The sequence below is a fragment of the Gopherus evgoodei genome, chromosome 17, assembly GCF_007399415.2.
Source record: "Gopherus evgoodei ecotype Sinaloan lineage chromosome 17, rGopEvg1_v1.p, whole genome shotgun sequence".
In the NCBI taxonomy this organism is placed as follows: Eukaryota; Metazoa; Chordata; order Testudines; family Testudinidae; genus Gopherus; species Gopherus evgoodei.
In genome coordinates this window covers 16054492-16079937 of record NC_044338.1, presented here as the reverse complement: position 1 = coordinate 16079937, position 25446 = coordinate 16054492, and the positions used below count along the sequence as shown (strand labels likewise).

Below are 25446 nucleotides of genomic sequence, written 5' to 3'. Positions count from 1 at the left end.
TTCATTGAAGAATCAAATGGTAGATGAAGTGTTACTGAACCAAGTCCTTATTTAAACACACATAGCTGTGGTAAATGGCAAATACTAAGAATAAGTATGATAAACACTTGATGGCAAATGAGTTTGATTATGTATGACTTTTGTCATTATGACTAACTTCTTTAATTCACTCAATTTTCCACTTTTGAGTGATAATGGCTGCTGCAGCTTGTAGCTTCCTGTTCTGAAGGTGGAATGAAAGAGTATTGTTGCTCCTTGTGTTGATTAAGTCACGTAATTCTATGAATAAAACTTCCTGCTCAAGTATGGGCAGTGTCCGTTGCAGCAAGGCCACAAGGAGGATTAACTCTCCACCGGCTTTCTATTCCTATCCACTTCCTGTGGTAACATGAAGCTACCATTTTTGTGTGTAGTATAGTAGCACTTGAAGGCCCTATTGTGCTATGATCTGTACATAGTTCTGTGATTTTGAACCATTTTGTGTTTGCGGACCCCTAGAAAATTTAGAATGGAGATGCTCTCCCTTTTGGAAATTCAACCTGTGGTCTGTGGACCCCTATCAAAGAAGTCTTAGATTAAAACTGACTGACCAGAATTAAACTGTAAATGTTGCATGTGCTTGGTGCTCAACTATAGGCTTCTATGGTAATGACAACACTTCCAGGTTTTGACCTGTAGGTGGGGGTATTCACGTACTTTTGATTGATCAGAAAAACAGTGCCTTTTCTGGAATCTGAAACTTTATTTTCATAGTCATGTTAGACATAGTCAGCTGACCTCAAGGGCTCCACTGATCCCAGGCTGAAAACCATTGAATAAATATTAAGTTTCTGGTTTTTTTCTTTCTGCCTGATGGCGGCCTAGTCTGTAAACAAGTCATGATACCCATGATTGAGGCACTATGGAATTCTTGCATAAGTTACCAGATGTAAACTAGACTCTTTACCCCTTTTGCTTGCTTGGCAATATATTGCTAGTTGTTCAGTGCTTCCAGTTTCCCATAGTGGTATTTGTGCAAACAATAAACCTTTGGTGTCAAGACTGTTAAAATTGCAGTGCTTTGAAAAAGGGAAAATAACTTTTAAAAAGTCAGACTGTACTATTTTAGAGTGTTCTATCAGAAAAATGTTCCTTTTAGATCAACATGATTGGTGGTACATTGTTGTTATACTAGCTCCGAACTCTTCCATTCTAGTATACCCAGTAAAACAACCTAAAAAATTATAACTGAGGTTCAGTGCCTGCTATCAACTTGGGTACAAATTTCTGGCTAATCAGTGGTAGCCCTTCATGTTTTGTTTTTTTTTGGTCATGAGACAATCCGTTGCAATAACTGATTTCTACAATAAGTATAATGCAGACAACTCTCTTCATTGTTGATTGTCTTTTGTTAAGCCTACCATTGCTTGTCTCAAGTAATTGCAAAGTGCTATTAAACACTCTAATAAAATCACACAACAATATCTTCATTTGGTTGACAAGGGAAGTTTATATTTGCATTATCCCTATTTAGATTATAAGCTTAATGAGGCACGGACAATGTAATCTTCTGGGGTTTGTTTTGATCTTGATTTTTGTAATAAAGTGCTAAGCACGCTATTGACACTTAACAATTAAGTTACTGTTTCTTTTTCCATAGAATAGTTTTTCATCTGAAAAAAATCAGTGGTGCAGCTAACAATACTTTTCAACTTCTATAGTACCTTTTGATCCAATAATCTAGGAGCACACATTAGAAACAGTCATTAATTTAATCCCCACAGAACTTCACTGGGGTAGGCAAGTATTAACCCCCTTTTGTATTATTTGTAGTAGCACCTAGAATGTGCTCAGTATTGTCTCTACACAGAAAGAAACAGTCCTAGGTGATTTAAGTGTTCAACTCCCATACCTTGAGTGGGAGCTGGACACTCCAATGCCCTTTGGAGATTTTCAAAGACACGAAGAAGGCAAGTATCAGAGGGGTAGCTGTGTTAGTCTGAATCTGTAAAAGCAGCGAAGAGTCCTGTGGCACCTTAAAGACTAACAGACGTATTGGAGCATGAGCTTTCGTGGGTGAATACCCACTTCATCGGATGCTTATGAAGAATTTTATGTAGATTACTTGTAGATTTTTATTAAATATACATCACCTATTCCTCATCAATCCACAGCAGTGTTCACTCTAATTTTTCCCATGCATGTGCAGGATGAATTTTGTTATGTGAGGCACATTCCTTCCCTCCCACACTCAGCTCTCTATCCCCGCAGCAGCACCTGGGCTGGGGGGAGATGCACCTCTTTCCCAGCCACGGTGGGTCTGTGCTGGGGCTGGGTTGGGGCCGGTACAGGGGCACTTCTCTCCTGGCAACAGCATGTCCAGGGCAGGTCCATGCGGGGCCCAGCGGGGAGAGGTGCCTTTCCCCGCTGCAGCATGTCTGGGCCTTGGAGAGACACATCTCTCCCTGCCGCAGCCCTGAGCCCCTGCGCGGGGCTTAATTGGTAGCTGCGCAGCCATGCAGTTTAGAGGGAACTTAGATCCACAGCCTATTCTTGATGCCCAACTTCATGTAGGCATTCTGGTATTTTGATAATAACTATGCTAGCAACAGTTTCAGTAAAAATTTGAATTTTCAGAGCTCTACTGCTACATCATGACGGGTAAGGACAACTTCAGCAGTTTTCCCCCCTTGCATGTGCACCTGTATATGTGCATTTTTTTTTCTTTCAAACATTAGAAAGACTAAATTTTAATTTCTTCCTTTTTGCTGATGGATCTCAGTAAATGTTTGGAATACATGAATGATGTAAATATAACAAAGCTGCAATCTGAAATGCAGCTCTCTCCCATCCATTGCATATAGTTGATGGAGTTGATATCCATTGCTCCTCATGTGGGTGGTGGATGGTATTTTTTATTTTGTTTTTGCTCAGAGAATAGGACAATAGGAATTCAGTTTAGAGCTGGTTATTTTCAGTTCCATGCACTAACAGCTTGACAGTACTCCCTCCCATTCAGCAATAGCAGACACATGCTTAATTTAACAAGTTTTTTGAAAAGATGGAAGAGCTGCACTGCATACAAGCAGTTGTACTGAGAGAGCATGTCCCTTCCTTCAGAAAGAATCAGTTAAGCATTATACAAGATAAATAGAACAAGGTTTAATATAACTACTGAATAAGATGTCAGAAGTAAAACCTGACAGCTGACAGGCTCCTTAGATATAGGCATTTTAACTTCCCTCATGACTGCTTTGAAGTCTTTTGTACTTGATAGTATTGCACTGCCTTTCTATTAAACTGTTCCTCCGTGTTCTTTACCTCCTTTATGCAAAAAACAACCAGCTTAGATGTTTCTCTTAGTTCATCATCTTTGCAGTTTGCTCTAATATCTATGACCTTTATGAATACAGTATAATAATGCTGGCATAAACACCTATAGCCCACCTGTTATCAGCATAGGAACAGGTTTGCTTTTAAGGGATGTATACTGTTCTTGTTCTGTGTAGTATTAATAGCTTACTTCCAGAGGGGCAGCAGATGAGTTATTAAGGGATTTAGGATTGGGATTTGTGTTCTGATTGTTACAAAATAATTTGCAGGTGTGTCTGAAGAGGAAAAGGCAGCTGAACTGCAGAAAACAAAGACTACGTCACTTGTAAACAGGCTAACAGTGGATATTGTAGAAATGGAAGCTCTCCGAAAGTCTGTAGAGGATTTCTTCTGCTTTTGTTATGGTAAGCGCTTAAACTAATTTTAAAAAATCTGAAATAACACTCTTCCTGAGATAGCTAAACCATCATTAAAGTAGGATGGAGAGTGGCTTATAGTTTCTGCCTTCAGTCTAGAGTACTGCCGAGGTAATGAGCTTAACTTTTCAGTAGTTCTAAAGTATATTTAGACTCCAAAGAGTTTGCTGTATTATACGTGTTTCACTGCACATGAACATTCTGAATGTTCGATGGAGCAGCTTCCTTTTAAGCAAGAATGAAATGTGTAACCTGATGGTAATTCTCCGCACTGTCAACTTGTGCTTAATTCCTGGATTTCTGATCCGTGTCTGAATCCTGTCTTACCCTGCCTCCCAAGCAATCAAGGTCTTGGAGTGTTGTATGGGAAGCATGTTCCTTTCCAGAGGAAGAGGAAGTACTGCAGTTTCCATCCTTTAGCTGAGGAGACATTGCATCATGTTATTCAGTGAAGATCTTCTTAGGTTAATTAGCAAGTGGCTTTGAAGGACACCTCATGCTGCAATCCTGCTTGAGAAGAATGGTCACAGAAATAGCAGACCACAGAGTGGGAATGTACAACAGGGAAGAACATGATTCAGAGACATGGGAAGAAACTTGCAACGTGGAAGAAGGAAGGAAAAAATATGAAAGCCTAGCTTGTTGTATTTAATCTTACCTATTTTTTATTTCCCAACAATTTATTTTATTTTACAGGTAAAGCTTTAGGGAAGTCAACGGTAGTCCCTGTACCATATGACAAGATTCAAAGGGACCAGTCTGCCGTGGTAGTGCAGGGCCTTCCTGAAGGACTTGCATTTAAACATCCAGCAAATTATGATGTGACAACACTGAAATGGATTTTGGAAAACAAATCGGGGATCTCATTTGTGATCAAAAGGTTATATTCTCTCCCTTTTATTGGTTTATCCTTTTAAATCCGAACAGCTAATTGATATTTTTCTGTGGGTACCTTTAAATTGTACAATTTTTAAAAATTATGCACATATACTGTCATATGGAAAAATCAGAGCTTGTATTTAAATATCATACTACCAAATGGGTAATAGTATTACTTTTTAGGTAAGAGATTTTTCTTTCTTTGTGTTAATGCAGGCCTTTCCTAGAGCCAAAGAAACACCTAGGTAAGCATCAAGTTGTTTGCAGTAAACAAAACATGAAAATTTATAGTTAGAATATATATTTTTATCTTCAATTCTTTGTGGAGTTAGGGCAACTATAAATACATCTGTTATAAATATTCTATTTGTCAGAAATGCCTAGATTATGGTTTGACTTACTCACTTGGAAAACAGAATGGTTTCATAACCTTTGTGCCTTCTACCGAGAACCACTGACTGGGGAGAGAATTAATTCTAATGTGTTCAATCCTCCTACAGTATTGTCTTACCGTGAATCAAGTATTATCCCCATTATAGAGAAGGGAAAACTGATCCACAGAAAGGCCAAGTGACTTGCCTAAAACTCCATAGAGAGTCACTGTCAGAACAGGGATTAACACTCATGAGTTCCTCTCTCCCAGTGCTTTGGTTAGACCACAACTCTCTGGTTGCTTATTGGAGGCCTATGTGTCATCTGTAGAAATGTATTTTATGGACATAGTGGAGTATGCCAGTTCCAAGAATCAATGCAAGTGTGTTCGCATGTGTTGGGGAAGGGACTTCTTTAAGCAACAGCTGACTTGTCAGGAGCAAGAATTTCATGCCAGCCTATTTACAGCCAGTGCAGAGCCCCGTGTTTGCTGCTCCCCACTATGAAGGGCTCCCACAGGGCTTCCATCTTGGAGGTCATTGCTTAGGTTCTCCATTAAGGATAAATTTCACTTTTTGAAAACAATATCCTCCTACACACAAAGAGAGTCCGATTTGCATGGCAGTATAGACACACCTTTAGATCTTGATGTAATAGAAATGGCAAAGATTCCACTAATGAACAAAATAATGCTAAGGTAAAAAGTAGGTTTCAGTATGCTTAAGAACTATGTAGAAATGTCCATAATTCCTATTTCAATAATATTTATCCACCTAACCCCAATATAGAAACAGGGTAGCAAGATTGCCAGAACAGACTGGGTAGTTTAATAATGTTGAGACACAGTATCAATTTAGCTTTGTTGTTATGACTTCCAGTACCAATGACGATGGGGATAGATAAAATGTTTACATTTTAATAAAAGATATTCTAAAGTAATATTGTATTAGTGTTGCTTTTTAGTCTATAAACTAGGGGTGGGCAAACTACGGCCCATGGGCCACATCTGGTCCTCCAGCCAATTTAATCCGGCCCTTGAGCTCCTGCTGGGGAGCGGGGTCTGGGGCCGCTCCATGTGCGTGTACCGCGGCTCCCGGAATTGGCCGCATGTCCCCTCTCCAGCTCCTACATTTACGGGCAGCCAGGGGGCTCCGTGTGCTGCCCCCGCCCCAAGCACCGCCCTTGCAGCTCCCAATGGGGACATGCTGCTGCTTCCAGGAACTGCTTGAGGTAAGCACCACCCAGAGCTTGCACCCCTGAGACCCTGCCCCAGCCCTGATCCCCCTCTTGCCCTCTGAGACCCTCGATTCCAGCCTCTCAGCCCCACTCCAGAGCTCGCACCTCCCACTGAAGCCCTCATCCCCCCCCCCCCAACTCCCTGTTCTAGCCTGGAGCCTCCTTCCACACCCTGAACTCCTCATTTCTTCCCCGCCCCAGAGCCCGCATCCCCAGCCAGAGCCCTCACCCACTCCTGCACCCCAACACCAATTTCATGAGCCATACAATTTCCATACCCAGATGTGGCCCTCAGGCAGAAAGTTTGCCCACCCCTGCTATAAACAGTAACAACAACAAATCTATCTTATACAACTTTCTGTAGATATTTGTGAAACTCAAATTAAATCCTGGTTAGAAAAACAGTATTAATTTATCTTTGTGGCATTTTAAACTTGTATATAATGAAAATGACTTATAAGAAGACTATAGATTGTATCTTCATTTTCAGCTCATGTGACTGTTACAGGTTCTACACGCACAGTTACAGCACCAAGTGGAAGGTAAAATGTCTTTTTTCCTATTCCTATGTAACAGTTGTGGGCTTTTTTTTTCTGTCTGATGAATATAGCACCTTTTAAAAAAGAGAGAGAGAAAAAATTAGAACACTATACACTTCTATGATTTTCAGTGTCTAGTATGTATTTTTATATGGCATGAAACTTTCTTGAAACTTTTTTTTTTTCTGTCTGAATAAGCTTTGCTTACCTGAGATCAAAAATGGCATGTTGTCAAACTACCTCTTACTCTTGGCTGTGTGTATAAGTTCTTCAGAACTCAATGGATATCAGTTTCACTTCAGCCTACTTGAGTGATATATGAATTATGTTATCATTATATGTTATCATTTAGTAATGAGCTTCTTGCATGCAGCAGTATGTCACAAGTATGTGCATCAAGCTTAATCCTGCCCACTGTCTCTTCCGTTAAATGTCATGCAATTTTACCATTTGGCAGTGTCTGGAGCAAGTTGGAAATTTATGAATGTAAAATGTATGTTGCAAAATGCAAATTTTTGTGGAATTATCTGCTTCTAAATACACATCTTACTAAAAATAGTGCAGTTCTGTAATACTAAACATGTCTTAAAGAAGCTGGGTAGGGAATGAATGATATTGAAAGCCACATAAGATACTCCAGAATAGCTACTACATGACACTATGAATTTTTTCTCTTTACTTGTTTATATCACTTCCAAGTTATTATTAGATAATACAAGCACTTCAGAAACTTCCATACGCATATTGTAGATTTTTCTTTTTTTAATTTTGTGGGTTTTTTCCCTTTAGTGGCCCTCCTGTTCAAGTAAAAACAGAACCAAATGAGGATTCTGGTATGTAACTTTTTGTTTTATACTTCTTTGCAAAAAATTCTGAGCAAGTAGCCTTAATTTCAAGTGTTTGCATTTAGATAGTGGTAGACAGTGCAAACAGAAATGCGCTAGAACAGCAGCAATTGACTGCAATCAATAAATGTATTAATAAACTCCTTTCTTCATTTAATCAAACTATAGCTGGCTAAGTACTATAGGATTTAGTTGGTCCAAAGTATCCATTTTGAGGACTGAGAAATACTGGCCTATACAGTTTTATAAAATATCTAATATAATTGTACTAATGACAGTGTCATAAGACTGTAAATAGATGGGAGGATTAGACTACAACTTCTTCCCCGTTTTTCTTTGTTTTCTACATCCTTTGGGTAGAAGGAAGAATTAACTAGCCCTGTCAGCTATAATATTCAGTCCTAACATATGGGCTTAATATCCTTTAATATTTATCCTAGATAGTGTAAATTCGCAGCTGCTGTGTAGATTAATGAATTTTAACTTAATACATATAAAGAGTTAATGTGCTTTCTTGTTTTGGTAAAGTAACCAGTCACAGAGAGACTGAAAAGAAGAGGAATCGTCTGATCTTAGCTGCAAATGTTGCTAGAACATTTGCAGCATTATTAATGGTATTCTACAGGCTCTTGGGCTGGTAATCTTCCCCTAGTCAAAATGTTTTGAAAACATTTTGGAACCAATTTGGCGACATGCTGAGAGCATTGCTTAGCAGAATGTAGACCAGTTCAAGGCCCTACAGTGCTGCTGTACACAGCAGAATAATTCAGTTCCAGAAATCTCTAGATTTCAACTGACTTTACTTTGTATAAACATAAGTGAGCTAAAATTAGTTTAGAAGTGCCATGTGCATAGCAGGGGATGCAAAACTTTTATGATTGTGATTGTGTACAAGAAGGGAAGAACCCAGCTTGACTTTTTGGTCCAAGGTTCGGTTTGTAGGGCTAGTAAGTTAGAAAAAAGCAATAGGGTAAATTGAGCCTATTTGATAAGGAAGTTATTGAGATAAAAGAAACCTAGAACCCCACTATGGCATTTTTAAAACATATTGAGATAAAAGAAACCTAGAACCCCACTATGCCATTTTTAAAACATAACAACTTATCACATTACTTCAAACTGGTTGCTCCTCTTCGTGCAATAAAGACAAGATGGAATTTTGTTTTTGAATCCCTTTATCATGTGTCTGCGTATGTGATTGGGTGACTTTTTGGTTGCTTTTGCAGGAATTTCACTAGAGATGGCAACAGTAACAGTAAAAGAGGAATCAGAGGATCCTGACTACTATCAGTATAATATTCCAGGTAATATTAGCTTGCATATAATTTGTCACATAAGATGATGTATCTAACTGCTGTTTTTTTCCTGTCTTTAGACACATTGTAGTTGCATAGCTAAACTAGATTTATTTGTTCGAATACAAAACCTTATGCTGGTAGCCATTTAAGTAACTCTCAGTGAAGCAAATAGGCATCCAGCTACTGCAACAGAATTGGGCGCTCCCCCACCCCCATGCGGGAAAATGACATTACAGCTCACTGAAAGTAAGCTAGTATTAAAAAACTACATGAAGCTGGTAGAATTGTGGAAGAACTCTACACTGTATTTTGCTTTGATGATGAGCTTGCAAAATGTAACCCCCGTGACAGCTTTGTCACCTTTTTACCAGGCATTGTGCTAAAGGCTTTCTGGGTCAACGCTTCATCTACCATAAAAATTAAATTGTCTAAAACTGGTTTAAAATTTTTTTTCATTGCGAAAGTGCCAGTAAATCTGACAGCATTTTTCATTGATTGCTGTTTGTAGTGATCCAGTTTTGGTTTACTTTTTGGTATATACAATAATAAGCAACAGCTGCATTTTGTTTGTACATAGGTCATTTTGATATTTTATTTTTATTTAGACGCTAGTCTACATTCCTTATTATTGACACAAGGTTGCAACAACTTTTTGCATAGTTCTTTCCCACTCGCCTCATACAGTCCTTGCTTGTACAAATCTCATGTTAGGGTTACAGCTAGCCTGACTCTTGCTCTACTTCCTCAATACCCTCTATGGGTTCTGTTGTGGGCTTCTGTATTGAAGCTTTTCACAAAATGATCACTCTATGGGCTTGTCTACACTGCCACGTACAGTGCTGCAACTTTCCTCACTCGGGTGTGAAAAAGTTTCAGCGCTGTAAAGTGGCAATGTAGACAGTGCACCAGCGCTGGGAGCTACTCCCCTCATGGAGGTGTTTTTTTTTTTTCTTTTACAGCTCTGGGAGAGCCATAACTACACTGCAGCACTTTAATGTAGACATACCCTATATCTGACCCATCAGTACTCCTCTTCAAAGGAAACCTGCACAACACTTTAAAAATATGAGCCTGGCAGCTTAATGTAGACATACCCGATATCTGACCCATCAGTACTCCTCCTCAAAGGAAACCTGCACAACACTTTAAAAATATGAGTCTGGAAGCTTAAATTCATAACTCTGCTAGACACAAAAATCATGGGCTGAATAGAGACACTGGATTTATGGCTTATTACAACAATTTGTAACCATTTGTTGTATGGCTTATTACAAGAATCACTAACCCCCTCTTTTTGTGACTGCAGAAGTATTAAAGGCCACTCTACCTTGAATGGTCCCTTACAATATGAGCTAACTACTTACGCTAAACAATCTATTACACCTTGCATTTAATGGTGACACTCAAAATACCTTTCCGAGACCTGAAGAAGAGGAGCTGTGTGTGACTTGAAAGCCTGTCTCTCACCAACAGAGATTGATCCAATAAAAGATATTACTTCACCCACATTGTGTGTCTAATATTTTTCCTGTTACTTATGTGATTTCTCTTGTCCCTTAAGGCAGATCTACGCTACAGGGCTTAGTCGACCTAAGTTCCGCAACTCCAGCTATGTGAATAACGTAGCTGGAGTTGACGTAGCTTAGGTGGATCTTTTGCGATGTCTACACTGCGCTGGGTCGATGGGAGAAACTCTCCCATCCACTTACCTTATGCTTTTCATACCAGCGTAGTACCAGAGTTGATGGGAGACCAATCTGCTGTCAATTTAGCAGGTCTTCACTAGACCTGCTAAATCGACCCCTTCTGGATCAGTCACCACACCATCAATACTTGGTAAGTGTAGACCTGCCCTAAATGGCCCACCTTGTTAGCAGGTGTGGGAATCCAGGAGGGATGTACAGGTCAGTTGCTGAATCTTCAGGGCAGGCATGGATCATAAGATTTCACCATGAGTATAAATGACGTGGGAGTATCTCTCTGGCACAGGGATCCAGGGCCTGTGACAAGACAAGTCTTGAGGAAAGGAATCCTAGAAAGAGGATTCAGTTCGAGTTCGTATAGAGTTATTTTGAAATGATCATTTTGGTAATAAACCAGACTCTGGAAGGGGAATGACTTTTACTCTGTCATGCATATGTAGTTCTTATCTGGAGCTGGGTTGGGACCCTGCCAGTTTACATGTAATAGCAGAATAGTAATTGTTGACAGATGAGTCACTGATAGCAATTATGTGACATAGATTTAAGAAACCTGGGACTGACGCTGCCTTTTTTCTGTTTTACTTGGTCATTATTTAATCTCCAAATAAAATAAACCTTGAGTGCTTTCGCTGCCTGTAGCCAAACCTGTTGTAGCCCGCGGTGGTTGTTAGGTGCGCAGCAGGATTGTGTCTTTTAGATACCCCATGTAAACTGATGAAGTCCTCGCCTTGTTCCAGGCTAGAGCTACATGCTCGTATAATCAGAAGGTGTCTTGACACTAAGAGATGATAGAGTATAAAAATCACACACCAACAAATCGCTCACTTTAAGTCATGATAATTTCAACCCTTTTTGAAAATATAGTTTGCCCAATGAAGTTAAGTGAAACTATCCCAAACCACTAAAAGATACCCAATTAGTAATCATAATTGTTTTAATGTAATTCCAAGAGATTTTCTCTTCTGAGTATAGCCTTTGATACACTCATTGAATTAAATGTTCCCTAATCATAATTTTATTCTGATAGTTTTTTAAACTATGGAAACCAAATGTACTTCATTAATATACTTAATAAATGGAGCTGGTTTAACACATAAATTTAGTGGCTGAAAAAGTGAATTTTACTATGAAATAGATTTTTAAACATTTATTTTTGTGTCTCCAAAGCAGGCCCTTCAGAAACATCAGAAATTGATGAAAAAATTGCTCTTGCAAAGAAGTACACAGGTATTTTTTTCAATTCTGTTTCTCTCAGCAACATTTTCTTACGGCAGTGTTGGTATTTGGACATCTGAGTGCCTATTCTCGAGACGCTGGTATGAGACAAGAATAATGTCTGGGATCTACATTTTCGAAAGGGACAAGTGTTTTTGTGTGCCTAAATTTTTGGGTGCTGAATTTAAGATACAATAAAAGGGGCCCCTGACTTTTTCAGAAGTGCTCTGCCTTCTTAATCTATTCTCTTAACATCAGGCCCTTTTCAAACAAATTTTGAGGCATCAAAAATTGCTAGCAATTCTTGAAAATCTGGGCCTTGTTTCCATTGCAGTTTTGTGTGTGAAATTGTCATTAATCGTTTTAATAACCCTCTTTGCGTGCCACATTTCAAATTTGATTCTTTTTTAAAGTATTATGGGCTGGGGAGTTGGAGTGGGAAGAAAACCTGGGAAACAGTTTAATGGGAAAAGTGTGTGGTGAGGGAAGATGGTTCTTTGCAAAAATTGAAGATCTGGTGAAACAATGTGTCCCCTTCCCCCCAAAAATCAGTGGTGTGTGTCTATGCGTGTGTGTAAAAAATTATATAATTCAAATGCCCATCTACAAAAATTAGAAAAAGCTAATTTGCACCTCAAGAAAGACACTTCCATATAAAGGTCAGAGTGCTTTTGCTTTCATGAATTTTTCAGATTCAAAAATTGAGATGCATTCTTTTAGTTCATCTGGATTTTAGATATTTGTTTTAAGCTTGCCTTATTAAAATACTTGTTTTGACTAGTTAATGTTAACACAAGTTACTCTGTATTTTTATTATGGTATATTTTACTTTATATTTATCTAAGGAAGCCACCAGGGTTCCGATTGCAGTGAAGGAACAGATGTGGAAATACCAGTAGAAGGTTAGAGATATGAAACTTTTTTCATGAAAATAAATTAACAGCATTGAAAAGAGAATTTCATTTTTTAAATAAATACTTGAAAACAGTGAAACTTCAGTACATTATCTCCTCAACCATTCTCCTTGCACATGGATGGCTGGTTATTTTTTCACCCTGAATCATGATCGTGAATTACTTATTGTGATGGGAGTGATCATTTTTTAAAATCATAAATTGCATTTATGCCCACCACCATAAAATCAAAACGCTATTACATTAATTCAGAAATAAGATCCTGCAACCAGTTTTGTTGCACCCTAAATCATAAACTCATGGGTTTTGTGGGCAAATTATGATGGCAACAGTGTTCATTGTTACAATCCTTATTTGAATTTCGAAGGTGCTTATCACATAGTATGTAGATGGCATTGCATTAATTTAAAAGTGCATTAGGTCCCTCAAAAAAGGAAAATAAAGTTCTCTGCTCTTCCGATCTGCATTAATGAAACTATGTGCCTGGGAGGAAATAATTTGGGTACATTGCTTCCCTAAGCAAGTGTCATGACCAGTTTGACACTTAATTGTTAAGAGAGAACCAGAAGAAAGAAATGAGTGTTATAGGGCAACCTGAAAGAGAGAAGACTGAGGCTCAACCTTATGTTTGGCAGTACTGAATTCCACAACCACAGACCCTCCACGAAGAATCCCTGATCTAGGCTTTTACTTGTTTAAACCTGAGCTCTATTATCTGTGTCGTTCTTAAATCTGTTTTCTCTTTTGTTAAATGAGAACTACTGAATTGAAAGTTGCACCCTTTTTTGCTAAGAACTAAAAACCTATTCACGCTTCAAATTTAAATTAATTTGTTAAAAAAAGATGCTGGGGGCAATTCAGAAAATTACAAGCAATTAGGCCTTACTTCACTACTAGGAAAATTGATCTGTAATTTTAAAAGGAGTAAAAAAAACGGCTAGATTGACATATGATATGGACAAGCTAGGATGGTTTATAAATCATGCATCTATAATCTACTAAAATTCTTTGTGCCCACAAATTAGTGCCTAAGGAAGAAGAATCAGTTGATGATTGGATTTTCGAAACGCCTTTGACCAAGTTCCTCATGAGAAGCTATTAAGGAAACTAAGGACATACAAGATTTAGTGAATGGGCAACACAACAGCAAATGCACATCAGAAGGAATAATTTTAACTACATATTACTGAGTTTTAAATTGATTGAAACTATTCAGGAAGAACTTGCCACATCATTATCCTGCTTTTAATGTGCAGCGTTGGTAAAACAAACATGTTAGGACATATAAAGAATGATAGACAAAATAGTAGTGAAAATATTCTGATGTTATATAAATAGATAGTATGCCTGGCATATGAGAGGTAAATTCATAAACCCCTTTAAAACAGGGGTTCTCAAACTGGGGGTCGGGACCCCTCATGGGGTCGTGAGGTTATTACTTGGGGGTGTCGCAAGCTGTCAGCCTCTACCCCAAACCCCACTTGGCCTCCAACATTTATAATGGTGTTAAATATGTAAAAAAGTGTTTTTCATTTATAAGGGGGGAGTCACACTCAGAGGCTTGGTATGTGAAAGGGATCACCAGTAAAAAAGTTTGAGAACCACTGCTTTAAAACTAGTAGAAGGAGGCAGTAGTGAAACTGGATCTAGACTGTTCTCACTGGTATCTGATGACAGAACAAGGAGTAATGGTCTCAAGTTGCAGTGGGGGAAGTTTTAGGTTGGATATTAGGAAAAACTATTTCACTAGGAGGTTGGTGAAGCACTGGAATGGGTTACCTAGGGAGGTGGTGGAATCTCCTTCCTTAGAGGTTTTTAAGGTCAGGCTTGACAAAGCCGTGGCTGGGATGATTTACTTGGGAATTGGTCCTGCTTTGGGCAGGGGGTTGGACTAGATGACCTTCTGAGGTCCCTTCCCACCTTGATATTCTATGAATGGTAACACATTTAAAATAGAAAAGCTTATTTTTTTGAAAAAAATATACACACACACACACTGTCGCTCTCTCTCTCTCTCTCTCTCTCACTATAACATCTGGAACTTATTGCCACAAAGTTATCATTGAGGCCAAGAAGTGGTTAGAGATCAAAAAGGGTTATCTATTTTATATTGGTAATATTGACCTTGCTTCAGGGAATAAGACAACCACTAATTGACAAGGTTTAAGAAGAAATTACTCTACTCTTCTGGGTATACTATTTCATAACTGTCCACTATGTGACTTCTTGCATGTTCCTCTGAAGGATGTCAGACACTGAATACTGGACTAGATGGACTGCTTGTCTGATCTTCTGTGGCTAAAGGACCAGGACATCATAATCTTCTTTGTGCTTTGAGTTTACCAGTTATCTAGGTTAATCGTGAATTAAGTGGAACAAGTGTAGTAAAGTTTTTCTGAACCAGGTGATAGATTTGACATAGGTGATGTGCTCTATTTAATATATTACAGTAGCGGTTGCTGATCACTACATGATATAAAGTGAAAAGCAATGATGAAGGGAGATTGCTTCCTACTGACCACCAAACAAAACACTTTACTACGCTTCTAGCTTAGAGATCTCAAAGACAGTGTTTAATCCAGGTGTACAAACACAGTGCCTTCTAACTAGAGCATCTGCATAAATCTTAACAGTTTTCAAACAAGAATCAGGTTCCTTTTTTGAAAAAATTATCCATTGTATATGTTTTTCCCCACTCTATACTGTTAAACCAAATCCTGTTGACTATACTGATTCATGTTGCCTCACTGAGGTCAGTTTGACTCTCTCCATCATTTTTTCACCATTAACATTGTAATCTGTAATGAAAATTATTTTAGCTCAACTGGAACAAATCTGCCAGTATCTTATGAATGACGGCAGAAAATCTATAATCTTAGTGCACAAAGCCTTTGTTTACATTTTTCAGTAATCCTTGATAACAATGAGGAATTATTTATGATTATATGAATCCTTTTAAGCCAGGAATAAGAAATTTCCTATGTCACTAATGCCAGCTCTCTGCACTGCTGTGCATGCAATTTAGCATGTATAATCCTCACCTCCTTACCTTTTGTCTATAAATGCTTAAAGGCTTGTGGTAAAGTGTCTTTGTTCTAGGGTTTTTTTTTAATTCATAGTGTGCAACAAACATATTAATACGCCATAAGGCTTCTGTAACATTTGGCGATGTGAACACTAAATTGCTGAATGCTTGGGTAAAGTACTTCAGAGTGCATGTGCCATTCTGAAATTCTTTTGTGATTTGTTTTTGTTCTCAGATTCTTCTCAGCGTGCCCCTTCTGAAACAAGTGAGGACCCTGAAGTTGAGGTCACCATAGAAGGTTAGTTTTTCCAACTCCTGAATTCCAATCTTCTTGGGTTCTCTTGGTAACAAAAGCCTTGGACAATTGTCTGGCTGAGTGTGCATAATGTTTTCTTTCACCTACTACCTAGAGTAGAATAAATTTGATCACCAGTCAGCACTGACCAGAGTGTGAAATGAGAACTACCACATAAGCACACTTACTCTAAGAAGTTCAGTAAAAACACAACATACCAAAAAGGTAGTGATTTAATCTTTTATCAATTTTTTTCAAGCATTTTTTGCATTAATAGTACAAAATGTGCCTTACTTTAACTGTAAGGTAAAATTTAAGACTCTGAAGGACATATTCGTTCTTAAAAAAGAGAGGCATTGTATTAACACATTTTAGTCTCGTACAAATTCCTAGTTAAAGACAAGGTTGTGAAAGGGACTCATGAGTTGCATGTACAAGTACTGTAACTGAAGCTTTAAACAAATTGTCTGATGCTGATTAAAAATCTATTGGCAAGATAACAGTTGTTTTAGCCTCTGATTTGTAATAAGTGTGTTCAGTGATGTAGCTGCAATGAAAGTAGTGAAGTGTCCCTCAAGCAATTACATGTTGCTTTTGTACTGGTTGGAAGTCCTCTGCCATACAAGTAAAGCTGCACTGAAAAGTTAGGTCCTATCACAGAGCCAAAGAGAGATGAATGGCTACAAATTAAAATATACACTGTGCTTTCCAAATGGAATACACTCAAGATATCCTGGGGAAAATGCTATCTCTAGCATGAGACTGGCTTCGGTTTTCTTTTTGCAATTATCAAGTTCTCCTATCTAGGATTGCAAATATTGTAAAACGATTTTTTGATAAGACTAATAACATGAAGGAAAAAAAATCAAAGTTCTGGCATAGTTTTGGATTTGTTTGTTGGTTTGCTAAACCTCTTTCATTAGAGCAGAAAGACCTGAGACCTTCATCAACTGCTTTCCTTAACTGCATTTTCTGTCTGTTAAGTGAATTTGGCCTCAGGAGCAAACTCTGGAAAAGAGAGGGTTATAGCACAGAAATGAGAAAGTCAAAGGGTCTTATTTCCTGCTTGCTGCAGCTATACCCATGAGTCTACTGGAATTTAAAAACTTCAGAACAACCCCTGATTTTCTGAGCTCTTGTTAAATGAAACTCATTCATGTCTCAGGGTTGTATTACTCTGAAGCTCTATTTCCATGGAGCTCTTCAGCTCTGCAGGAACAAATGTACCATAAGAGCCTGTAGAGCTTACTTTCATACGTTAGTCCTGTGTAGGCCCTAAATTTGGTAGTGCATTTCAAGACTTAGGCCTGATCTGCACTCAAAGTTATATTGCCATAGCTACATTGGCCAGGATGTAAAAAACACATCCCTGACCAACATAACTATGCTGATAAATCCCCAGTGTAGATGCAGCTATGTCGACAGAGGAGTTTTTCTATTAACATAGCTAATGTTATTTGGGAAGATGGTTTCCTACGCTGACAGAAAAAATTTCTTTGGGCAGCATAAGATGCATCTACCTCATGGGGCTATGCTGGTATAGTCTATGCAGTGTAGGCATACCTTCAGTGGATAGATTTTCTAGTTAATCAGATAAATGTTTAGTAAATGTTAGTTTACTTTTGCTGTCCTCTGATGACTTTGTGACCAAGCATATGCGCAGAACACCACTTAGTTCTTGCTTCATTTAACATCTTTCCCAGGAAAATGTGAAATAAATTTTGCTGCATCCTGGGGACTTTGCTCTCCTAAGTAGTTTTAACACAGGCAGATACTCTCTTTAAATCTAGAAGTACTTACATGAGTAAGGTTGCAGATTTGGGCCCTTAATAAGGCATGGATTGATACTTCCATTAGCATTCTGGACTCCAAAACAGTGCCAACGCTGTAAAATACTTGTCTGGATAAAAGCATCAGTGATGTATCTCATGTTTATTTTTAAGATGATGAGGACTACTTACCACCCAACAAGAGACCAAAGAACACTGAGTCAGCAAATGAGTCTGCCAGTGCTGGGAGAAGAAAAGTGAGAGAATTCAATTTTGGTAAGATTCATATTCAAGTTTACCTCTGTCATTTGCTTCCTTGAAAACTTTCCTTCTTGATGACTCTAGATAACATCAGGTTGTGGGACTTTTGAAGAGATAAGTAGAGACTTTCAGCTAACGGCCTATATTTCTTTGTAGATATATTGCTGCAGAGCAAACAGTTGTAAACCACCTGTATTTGTTCACCTGTAAAGTGTTCCTCTAGCCAAAAGTTGGACTAACCAAAGTTGTAGCTTCTATAAACCATTCAGAAACCATTGTGGTGGAGAGGAGGAAACCTGAATAATGTAAACATTAGAAATAAGATAACAGGAAGTAGAAGTCAGTTTAGCCATTTTCTCAACTTTCTTCTTGAGAGAGAATCTGAGAAAAGAGTGAGGCTGGTCACTTTCACTTTAGCATAATGGATAACTGGAGGTCCTAGGTCAGGAGCCAGTCCTAGTCAGTTTCCCTCCGCACTTCAAGTGACACAACAAAAGTGTGCCAAACGGAGGGAGCCATGCTTGGGAAAAGAAGGGGGACTCCTTCATGGTGAGTAGCCTGGCTTAGGCCTTGTCTCCACAGGAAAGTGTGGGTTTTTTCTGTAATAACACATACAGAGTAACTGTAGTGAAAGAGTGCATCCACATGCTTTGTTGATTCTGGCATAAGCTGCTTTCCCTTTGGATCGTTGTGTCCGCAGAGCACTGTGGTTTTTTCGAATTAGCCACACAGCATTCTGGGCAGATACACAATGTAGTGTTCAGTCCAATGTTTTGCCATTAGGCTGTATGCACTCTGGGGTTTTTCTCATAGCATATTGTGGGATGCCTACAAGAACATACTAGGATTTGGGCTCAGATTAAACAATTCCCTTGGTTCATCTGTGTGTTGTGAGGCAAGTACCATTTTCAAACTATCAGACAGCATGGAGAAAACATACCGAACCCCATGATCCTGACTGTCATGAATGTGAAGGAGCTGCTGCACCTCTCTGTTGGTATTCATGGCTTTGGATGGGTCACGAGACAGCCACAGCCGCATGGGTAGAGGAGTTTGAAATAAAGCTGTTAATTCTGCAGGGCACTTTCCCGAAGCGGCTCCACTCAATGGAGCACCGCTTTTTCACTCAGCAAACTTAACGCTTATGGGCAGGACATGATAATGATGCAGAACTGGCATGACCAGCACTGGCAGCAGAACTTCAGAATGACAAAAGCTACTTTTCTAGAAATCTGTGCAAAGCCTCCCCCTGGAGTTGCAGTGGTGGAACACTGAGGGGTTCCCCTTCACATTGAGAAGTGTACAGCCAAAACCTTTTGGAAGTTCCCCGGCCCTGATTTCTATCAGTCAGTAGTTAACCAGTTTGGTGTTAGCAGATCGACTGTCTGGACTGTGCTTATGGAAGTGTGTACTGCTATTGACAAGGTGCTATTGGGCCACGTCATAAAGCTTGGGAGTGCACAGGAGGTTATTGATGGATTTGCACAAATGACATTCCCACATTGAATTGGGACTATTGATGGGACCCATGTATCAATTCTTTGGCCCTCAGACTTCATCAGAAAAGGGTATTTGTCCATGGTGTCCGCAAGGCCTAGTTGATCACTGTGGAAGATTCACCGATAATAATGTAGAGTATTCTGGCAAGGTCAAAATTGCCAGGAACTGTGGAAACTCAGCCCTGTTTACTAAAATGAAAAAAGGAACTTTTGCTCCCAGGACCACTATGGACATTAATGGTGTTGCGATTCCTCCTGTCATTCTGGGAAACCCAGCTTATTCTCTGCTTCCTGGGCTTCCAAAGCCTTTTACTGGACACATGGACAGGAGAAGGATGCAGTTTAACTATACCCTGAGTAGCTACGGTATGACAGTGGAATGTGCTTTAGAAAGATGGAAGGGAAAGTGGAAATGTCTTATAACAAGACCGGATGCTTGTGAGCCATATCTGCCCCGTGAGATAGGTGCTTGCTGTGTTTTGTCCAGCATCTGTGAGAGCAAGGGAGAAATCCTCATTGATGGCTGGGTGGTGGAGGTAGAGAGATTTTTCTCAATGTGAATAGCCAGAGACTTGTGCCTCTGATGTGCCACAACTGGTTGGGAGAACAGTGTCACGGGAAATATTGTGCTCCTACTTTGAAGCCAGAGTGCAGTGGAGAGAAAATGAATATACTGTAACCAAATGAATGGTGGGTGAGTGTGCATGAGAGAGAGAGAGAACATTTTATTAGGAAGTGATATTTTTATGGGCAGAAGATTTCTCAACTGAGTTTCTCATGATAAATGCATCTTAGCAGAGAACCTATTCTTCCACGTCATCTTTTGCTTCATTTGCTTTGATTAAGGCCCTCTGTCTATCAGGACAGTGGCATTTCATGTGGTAGGGGGGACAGAGAAAAGATGCAAGTAGATAGTGGTCTCCATGACAACAGTAAGTTGATATTTCTCCTTTTTTTTGGAATGCTATTGCCATCTGCTCTTCCCACTCTGGGGTGCGCTTGAACATTTTCTACCTTCACCTTCCTGTAGGATCTCTGTATTGGTGCTGGCTGGGAGATTGGTGGGTAATGGAGGGGGCAGGTTAGTAATGGCATGTGTGTCTCTATAGGCAACCCTTACACTGGAGCATGTTACCCTTAGGTGTGTTCCCAATAGGTAGGGGATGGCTTTCTTCAAAGTCAGTGGGCAAACCAGTGAGCTATGCAGTGCTAAAGTTTCCTAGGATGGTGCCCCCATGCCCTAAGTTGGTCCAGGAGAGGAAGGGAAATGCCATCTATCTTGGCAGCCCCAAAAAAGTGGCATTGGTTTGCAATGTGCATGCCAAACAGAGGACTATCTTTGCTTTAAATTCTGTTTTTATAACTCATGCAGATCAGGAGCACTACAAAACAAGTAGACTTTTGCAGTAATTGGTTTGAAACCAAGAGGTGGTTAATACTGAAGGTCTGATTAAAATTAGCCGTGAATGCTTTATAATCCCTATGCATTTTGAAATGTCTCTAGCCTAATTTTGGCAATTTATGTGCTAAAATGTAAAGGTAGCTAAAAGCTTGGGGCACTGATTAAACTGTGAACCAAACTACTTTTTCTGTGACTTTTTCTCCTACTGTATCTACTGTTAAAATAAATGTGCTTTGAAATGTGTCTGGTTTTTCTTTTAACCCCTGCAGTACGAGCATCTTGGAGAATCACACAGGAAGTGGGATGGGACAATGAGTGGTACGTTTGGCCAGTGGTTGTGGAATTTGATACTTCACGAAAATCAACCTTTTAGGGCTTAAAGGGAAGATGCCATTTTGAGCACACTAAAGGAAGGTTGGGGAGGGCTCATTAGGCAGAGACTCCATGCAAAATGGCAGCATCCAGCCAACACCTGGAACACAGTTGTTTAAGAAATCTTATATAGTTGTATTGTGTTACAGTACCTAATACTTACTAGTAGTTCTTCCCTAGTCAGCAGTTTCAGGCTGGCTTTCTGCCTGGATTTCTCTGGTTCCTGGGTCTCTGGCTCAAGATTTGGCATGCCAAAGAGATCTTGGCTGTCTGGGAGAATCTCCTGGATGAAGTCCAGGGTTGCTTGGGTGCCTTTGATGGTCTCTTGGGTACTTCCAAGGCCACCCTCCCAAAACAGTCAATGTGGGTCCCACCAGGTCTAGTGCTTAAGAGTAGGGAGTCCGCAGCAGAGATTCTCCTGTGAATCGCTAAATCCAAAGCAGATTGATTAGTGCAGGATGAGATCAGATAATTTGAAAAAAAAGTTTGTATGGTCGCAAGGACATTTATCCTGAAAAAATTAGTTATTCCCAAAAAATTTGCCATGTGGACAAGGCCTTGTTCTTACCTAAGCTTGAAATACACAGTGTATCTTTGACATCCAAGAAACAGCGTATAAAAATCAATTATAACCTCTGAAGTTGTATGTATTTTCCAATAGGAGATTTGATATTTAAAACAGATTTTGGTATAGACTTGAAGATGAACCCTGTATCTCATCTTTCATAAGAGAATGATTTCCAGCAAAAGGAGATGTAACGGCTAAACGTATCAGTCTGACTTTGAGCTTGTAACTGGAGAGGTCAGAAAAGTCTACTCTACAAATAGGCAACAAAAATGCTTGCTTATTAGTCACTAAAAGCCAGCCAGCAGCTGGCACCATCTTTAAAAGGCCAGTAGTTTCTTCCTCAAGGTATTGAATTTATATGAGAACAAGATGCAATTTCCATCACAGAATTAAAATGTTTAAAAATACTGCTGTTAAATCCAGTTCACCATACAATACACAACAGGATTTGGATAATGTCTGTATCTTGCAGTCCGCATCTTCTTTCAGAAATAGGAATTGTATGGATGACTTGCAAATCCAGCCAACATCAGGACTTTGGCAAATACTGGATTAATGAAGAGGATGGCATGATGCCTCCTGACCTATGTAGTTTTACAGATTTGCGCCAAAACAGCTTCATGTGCTCGATGTAAACTTTATCAAGCTTTCCTAATTAAGCTTCTCAGGCTCTGGATTTAAATAACTGTCAATAGCTGCTGAAAATTGACTTTACCCCGATGGTGGTGTGAGCTGCTGACTGAAAGTTGAAGAAAACCCATTTTTGGACTAATTTTGGACTAATTTTAGCCCATTTTTGTCCTTTAATTTTTTTAAACTTGGTTTAACATCTGCACGAGTTTTGGAGGTAATCTTAAACATTTTATTCTATCCTATTTCTTTGCTATACATGTATATTGAGATGTAGACTGTGTACCAGACCCCGTATATATTGAGATGTAGAGTGTGTATCACACCCCCACATGAATCTGTGTGTGTGTGAGAGCTCTCAAGACATACTGTTTATTCCAGAATTCAATACCAAAATACTCTTTGTAAAGGCTCAATCTCATTTGTAGTCTAACATGTCCTCCTTTTTTCCTTACAGAGAAATGGAATGCCCGAATTACAGACTTGAGAAAGCAGGTTGAAGAATTATTTGAAAGAAAATATGGTATGTGTTAACAAACTCCTTTCCAAACAATTGCCTCTAACCCTTTGACAGCGGAAGTCTCAACTTTTTGGCATGCATCCTGTTTTTGGCTCTGGGACATGCCAGAACTGACCGCACTGAAGGGTTTAATATCGTACAAGACTTAAAGCTGGAGAAAATAGCTCTTTATGAACATGTGGGCCAGGATTTTCAAACTTGGGTGCCTAAAGTTAGGCACCTAACTAAGTAACTTTATTCTTTAATCATGCAGAGCATCCTGGTCTCTAGTAAACTCTAATCTTTGGCATCCCCATTTGAAAGTTGTGACCTTTACTCTTACTTTTATTAATCTTACTAGCATTAAATCAGGTTCTTACATAAATTAATATTTACATCTGTTATTTGGAAAGCCCTTCCTATGGTAATGATTTGCTTCTTTGCTGTTGTGGATGGCAGATTGTTTGTTTGTTTGTTTGTTTGTTTGTTTTTAAAATGGAGCAACAATCATGTGTTCCCTAAAAGGAGAAGGGAGCGCATATGTCCGACTGTGAGGCTGATTGGCATGTGTTGCAGTCAGAATCATTTCTGTTTCTGTACAAGAGAGCCGAACAACTGCATTTGTTGACAGAGGGGCAAAGGTTATTATGTTCTTAGAAATAGATATTTTTTTCTAGTACCCATCTACTGTTAAAAATGGGAGTATCTTTTTGGATGTCATTCAAAATTAGAGTCGTGACCACTTAGTCTTTAAATATCCAGGGCCAGATTCTCATCTGGCATAAATCTGCATAGCATCATTGAACTCTAATGATGGCTAACTAAATTGACCTGATTTTAGTGGTGCTACACAGACATAAATCACCTGAGAATCTGGCTTATAATATCTGGTTTTGATATGGAGTGAAGTTGTAGTCTCAATGGCACCACCTAACTTTGAATATGATGGTTGCGTTTAGCCTCCCTGAAAGTCTCTGATAGTTTCAGTTAGTGAAGGGCAGTCCTGCAGCCATCTGTCTGAATTGATACTTGAGGTTATGGTGCATGCTTCAAAATCTGTCACCTTATGTCCTAGAAGTGGCTGCATATCAGTGAAGGGTAAAGTGATCCCATATTCAGAATCAAATTCTGTCTTCCTGTATGTATGCATATCTCCTACATTTCAATGAGTTGCGGATGTCCAGAATTGTGCCTATTCTTTGTAATATTACTCAGAATTACTAGGTGAAAGGTTCTTTACAAATGTCAGTCATGATGATTTATTACTGACACTTTGAGTATTATCATTTTGTATTTGGTTGTAAAGTAAATGTACAAATGTATTATAGTGTAAACGCAATTCCTTAGCTGGTGAATACAGATTAATCTGAAAAATGAAAATCTAGTTATGGTTGAATTTGAATACCAAACCTTGTAAGGATTCAAATCAAGAAGCTTCACTGCAGACTGTACTGCTGATTATGTCTTTGCTCTGTCTGGAGATAAGAGAATCTGCTAAACATTTTATTGATTTAAGAAAAATAAAGATTTCGACTTGTAAAAACTTACCTGTTGTTAGTTATTTATTTAAATAGCATTCTCGTTTTTATTTTAACACTGGTTTTGGTTGATGCCTTGTAGTGGTCTGACCCTTCAGAATTTTGCTGTTGCACCTTTGTCTTTGTTTCCCTATGGCCATTTCTAGTTTATAAACATTTCTTTCCTCCTGAAGCTGTTCCCTTGGGTTTGTGATGCTTCTCACCACTAACCCACTGATTTACTTGGCAGAGCTCTAGTATTGTAATAAAACTTCCCTAATGAAGGATTAATATAATATGTGGCAAGTTTCATGGATTGCCATGTGACTCATACAGTGGAGATCATCTCTGAATATGCCATTTCCTAAAAATTTCTCCAGATGGATCTTTGTCACTTTAATATAGTATCCTATTCCAGTTTGGGCCTATAGGGTTGAAACCATAGTAGCAACAACTGTGATCAAACTAGACTATCTTCATATAGTTTTCTATCATATTTATCATCTTATGCAGAATATAGGACTAGTAAACAATATTTTCAAAGTTGCCTCTTTTGTGTAACTTGCACATTGGGCTGCCTGAAATAATAATAGGTTGCTTTCAAAATAGGACTTGAAATAATGTGTATTTAAATGCCCTTAAATACTCAGTTGGCTCTTCCCCGTATATAAAATGTGATTAAGCATTTGGTGTACAGCTAACTTGATTATTCTGAACATAGCCTATGTCTGACTGGCTGCCTCCAAATTGAATTATGTCACTTGAGAAAGTGCCCTGCTGGCCATATACTTTCAGAAGTCATTAACGCAGCTGAGATTACTCTGATTTCGCCTTAACTCAGAGATTGCTGCACTTCTAGTTAGTAGATCACTTACTGGAC

At 38.9% G+C, this 25446-nt stretch overlaps 1 protein-coding gene across 11 annotated transcripts in view; it reads left to right on the top strand.

Moving 5' to 3' along the window:
- GTF2I (general transcription factor IIi) overlaps positions 1–25446 on the top strand; it is a 78685-nt gene that overhangs the window by 19444 nt on the left and 33795 nt on the right. For 5 of the 11 annotated variants that reach the window (XR_003996900.1, XM_030536385.1, XM_030536383.1 and 2 more), the window contains 11 exons: positions 3582–3716; positions 4425–4608; positions 4824–4852; positions 6706–6757; positions 7544–7587; positions 8826–8903; positions 11768–11827; positions 12661–12717; positions 15990–16052; positions 17993–18094; positions 23008–23073. Coding sequence is in view for 9 of the 11 variants with exons in the window: in XM_030536385.1 (XP_030392245.1) it covers positions 3582–3716; positions 4425–4608; positions 4824–4852; positions 6706–6757; positions 7544–7587; positions 8826–8903; positions 11768–11827; positions 12661–12717; positions 15990–16052; positions 17993–18094; positions 23008–23073 (870 nt within the window). In the remaining 2 variants the exon portion in view is untranslated. Of the gene's footprint in view, positions 1–3581; positions 3717–4424; positions 4609–4823; positions 4853–6705; positions 6758–7543; positions 7588–8825; positions 8904–9856; positions 10069–11767; positions 11828–12660; positions 12718–15989; positions 16053–17992; positions 18095–23007; positions 23074–25446 lie in introns of those variants that run through there. The other 6 variants (XM_030536387.1, XM_030536386.1, XM_030536389.1 and 3 more) reach the window with 6 other exon arrangements.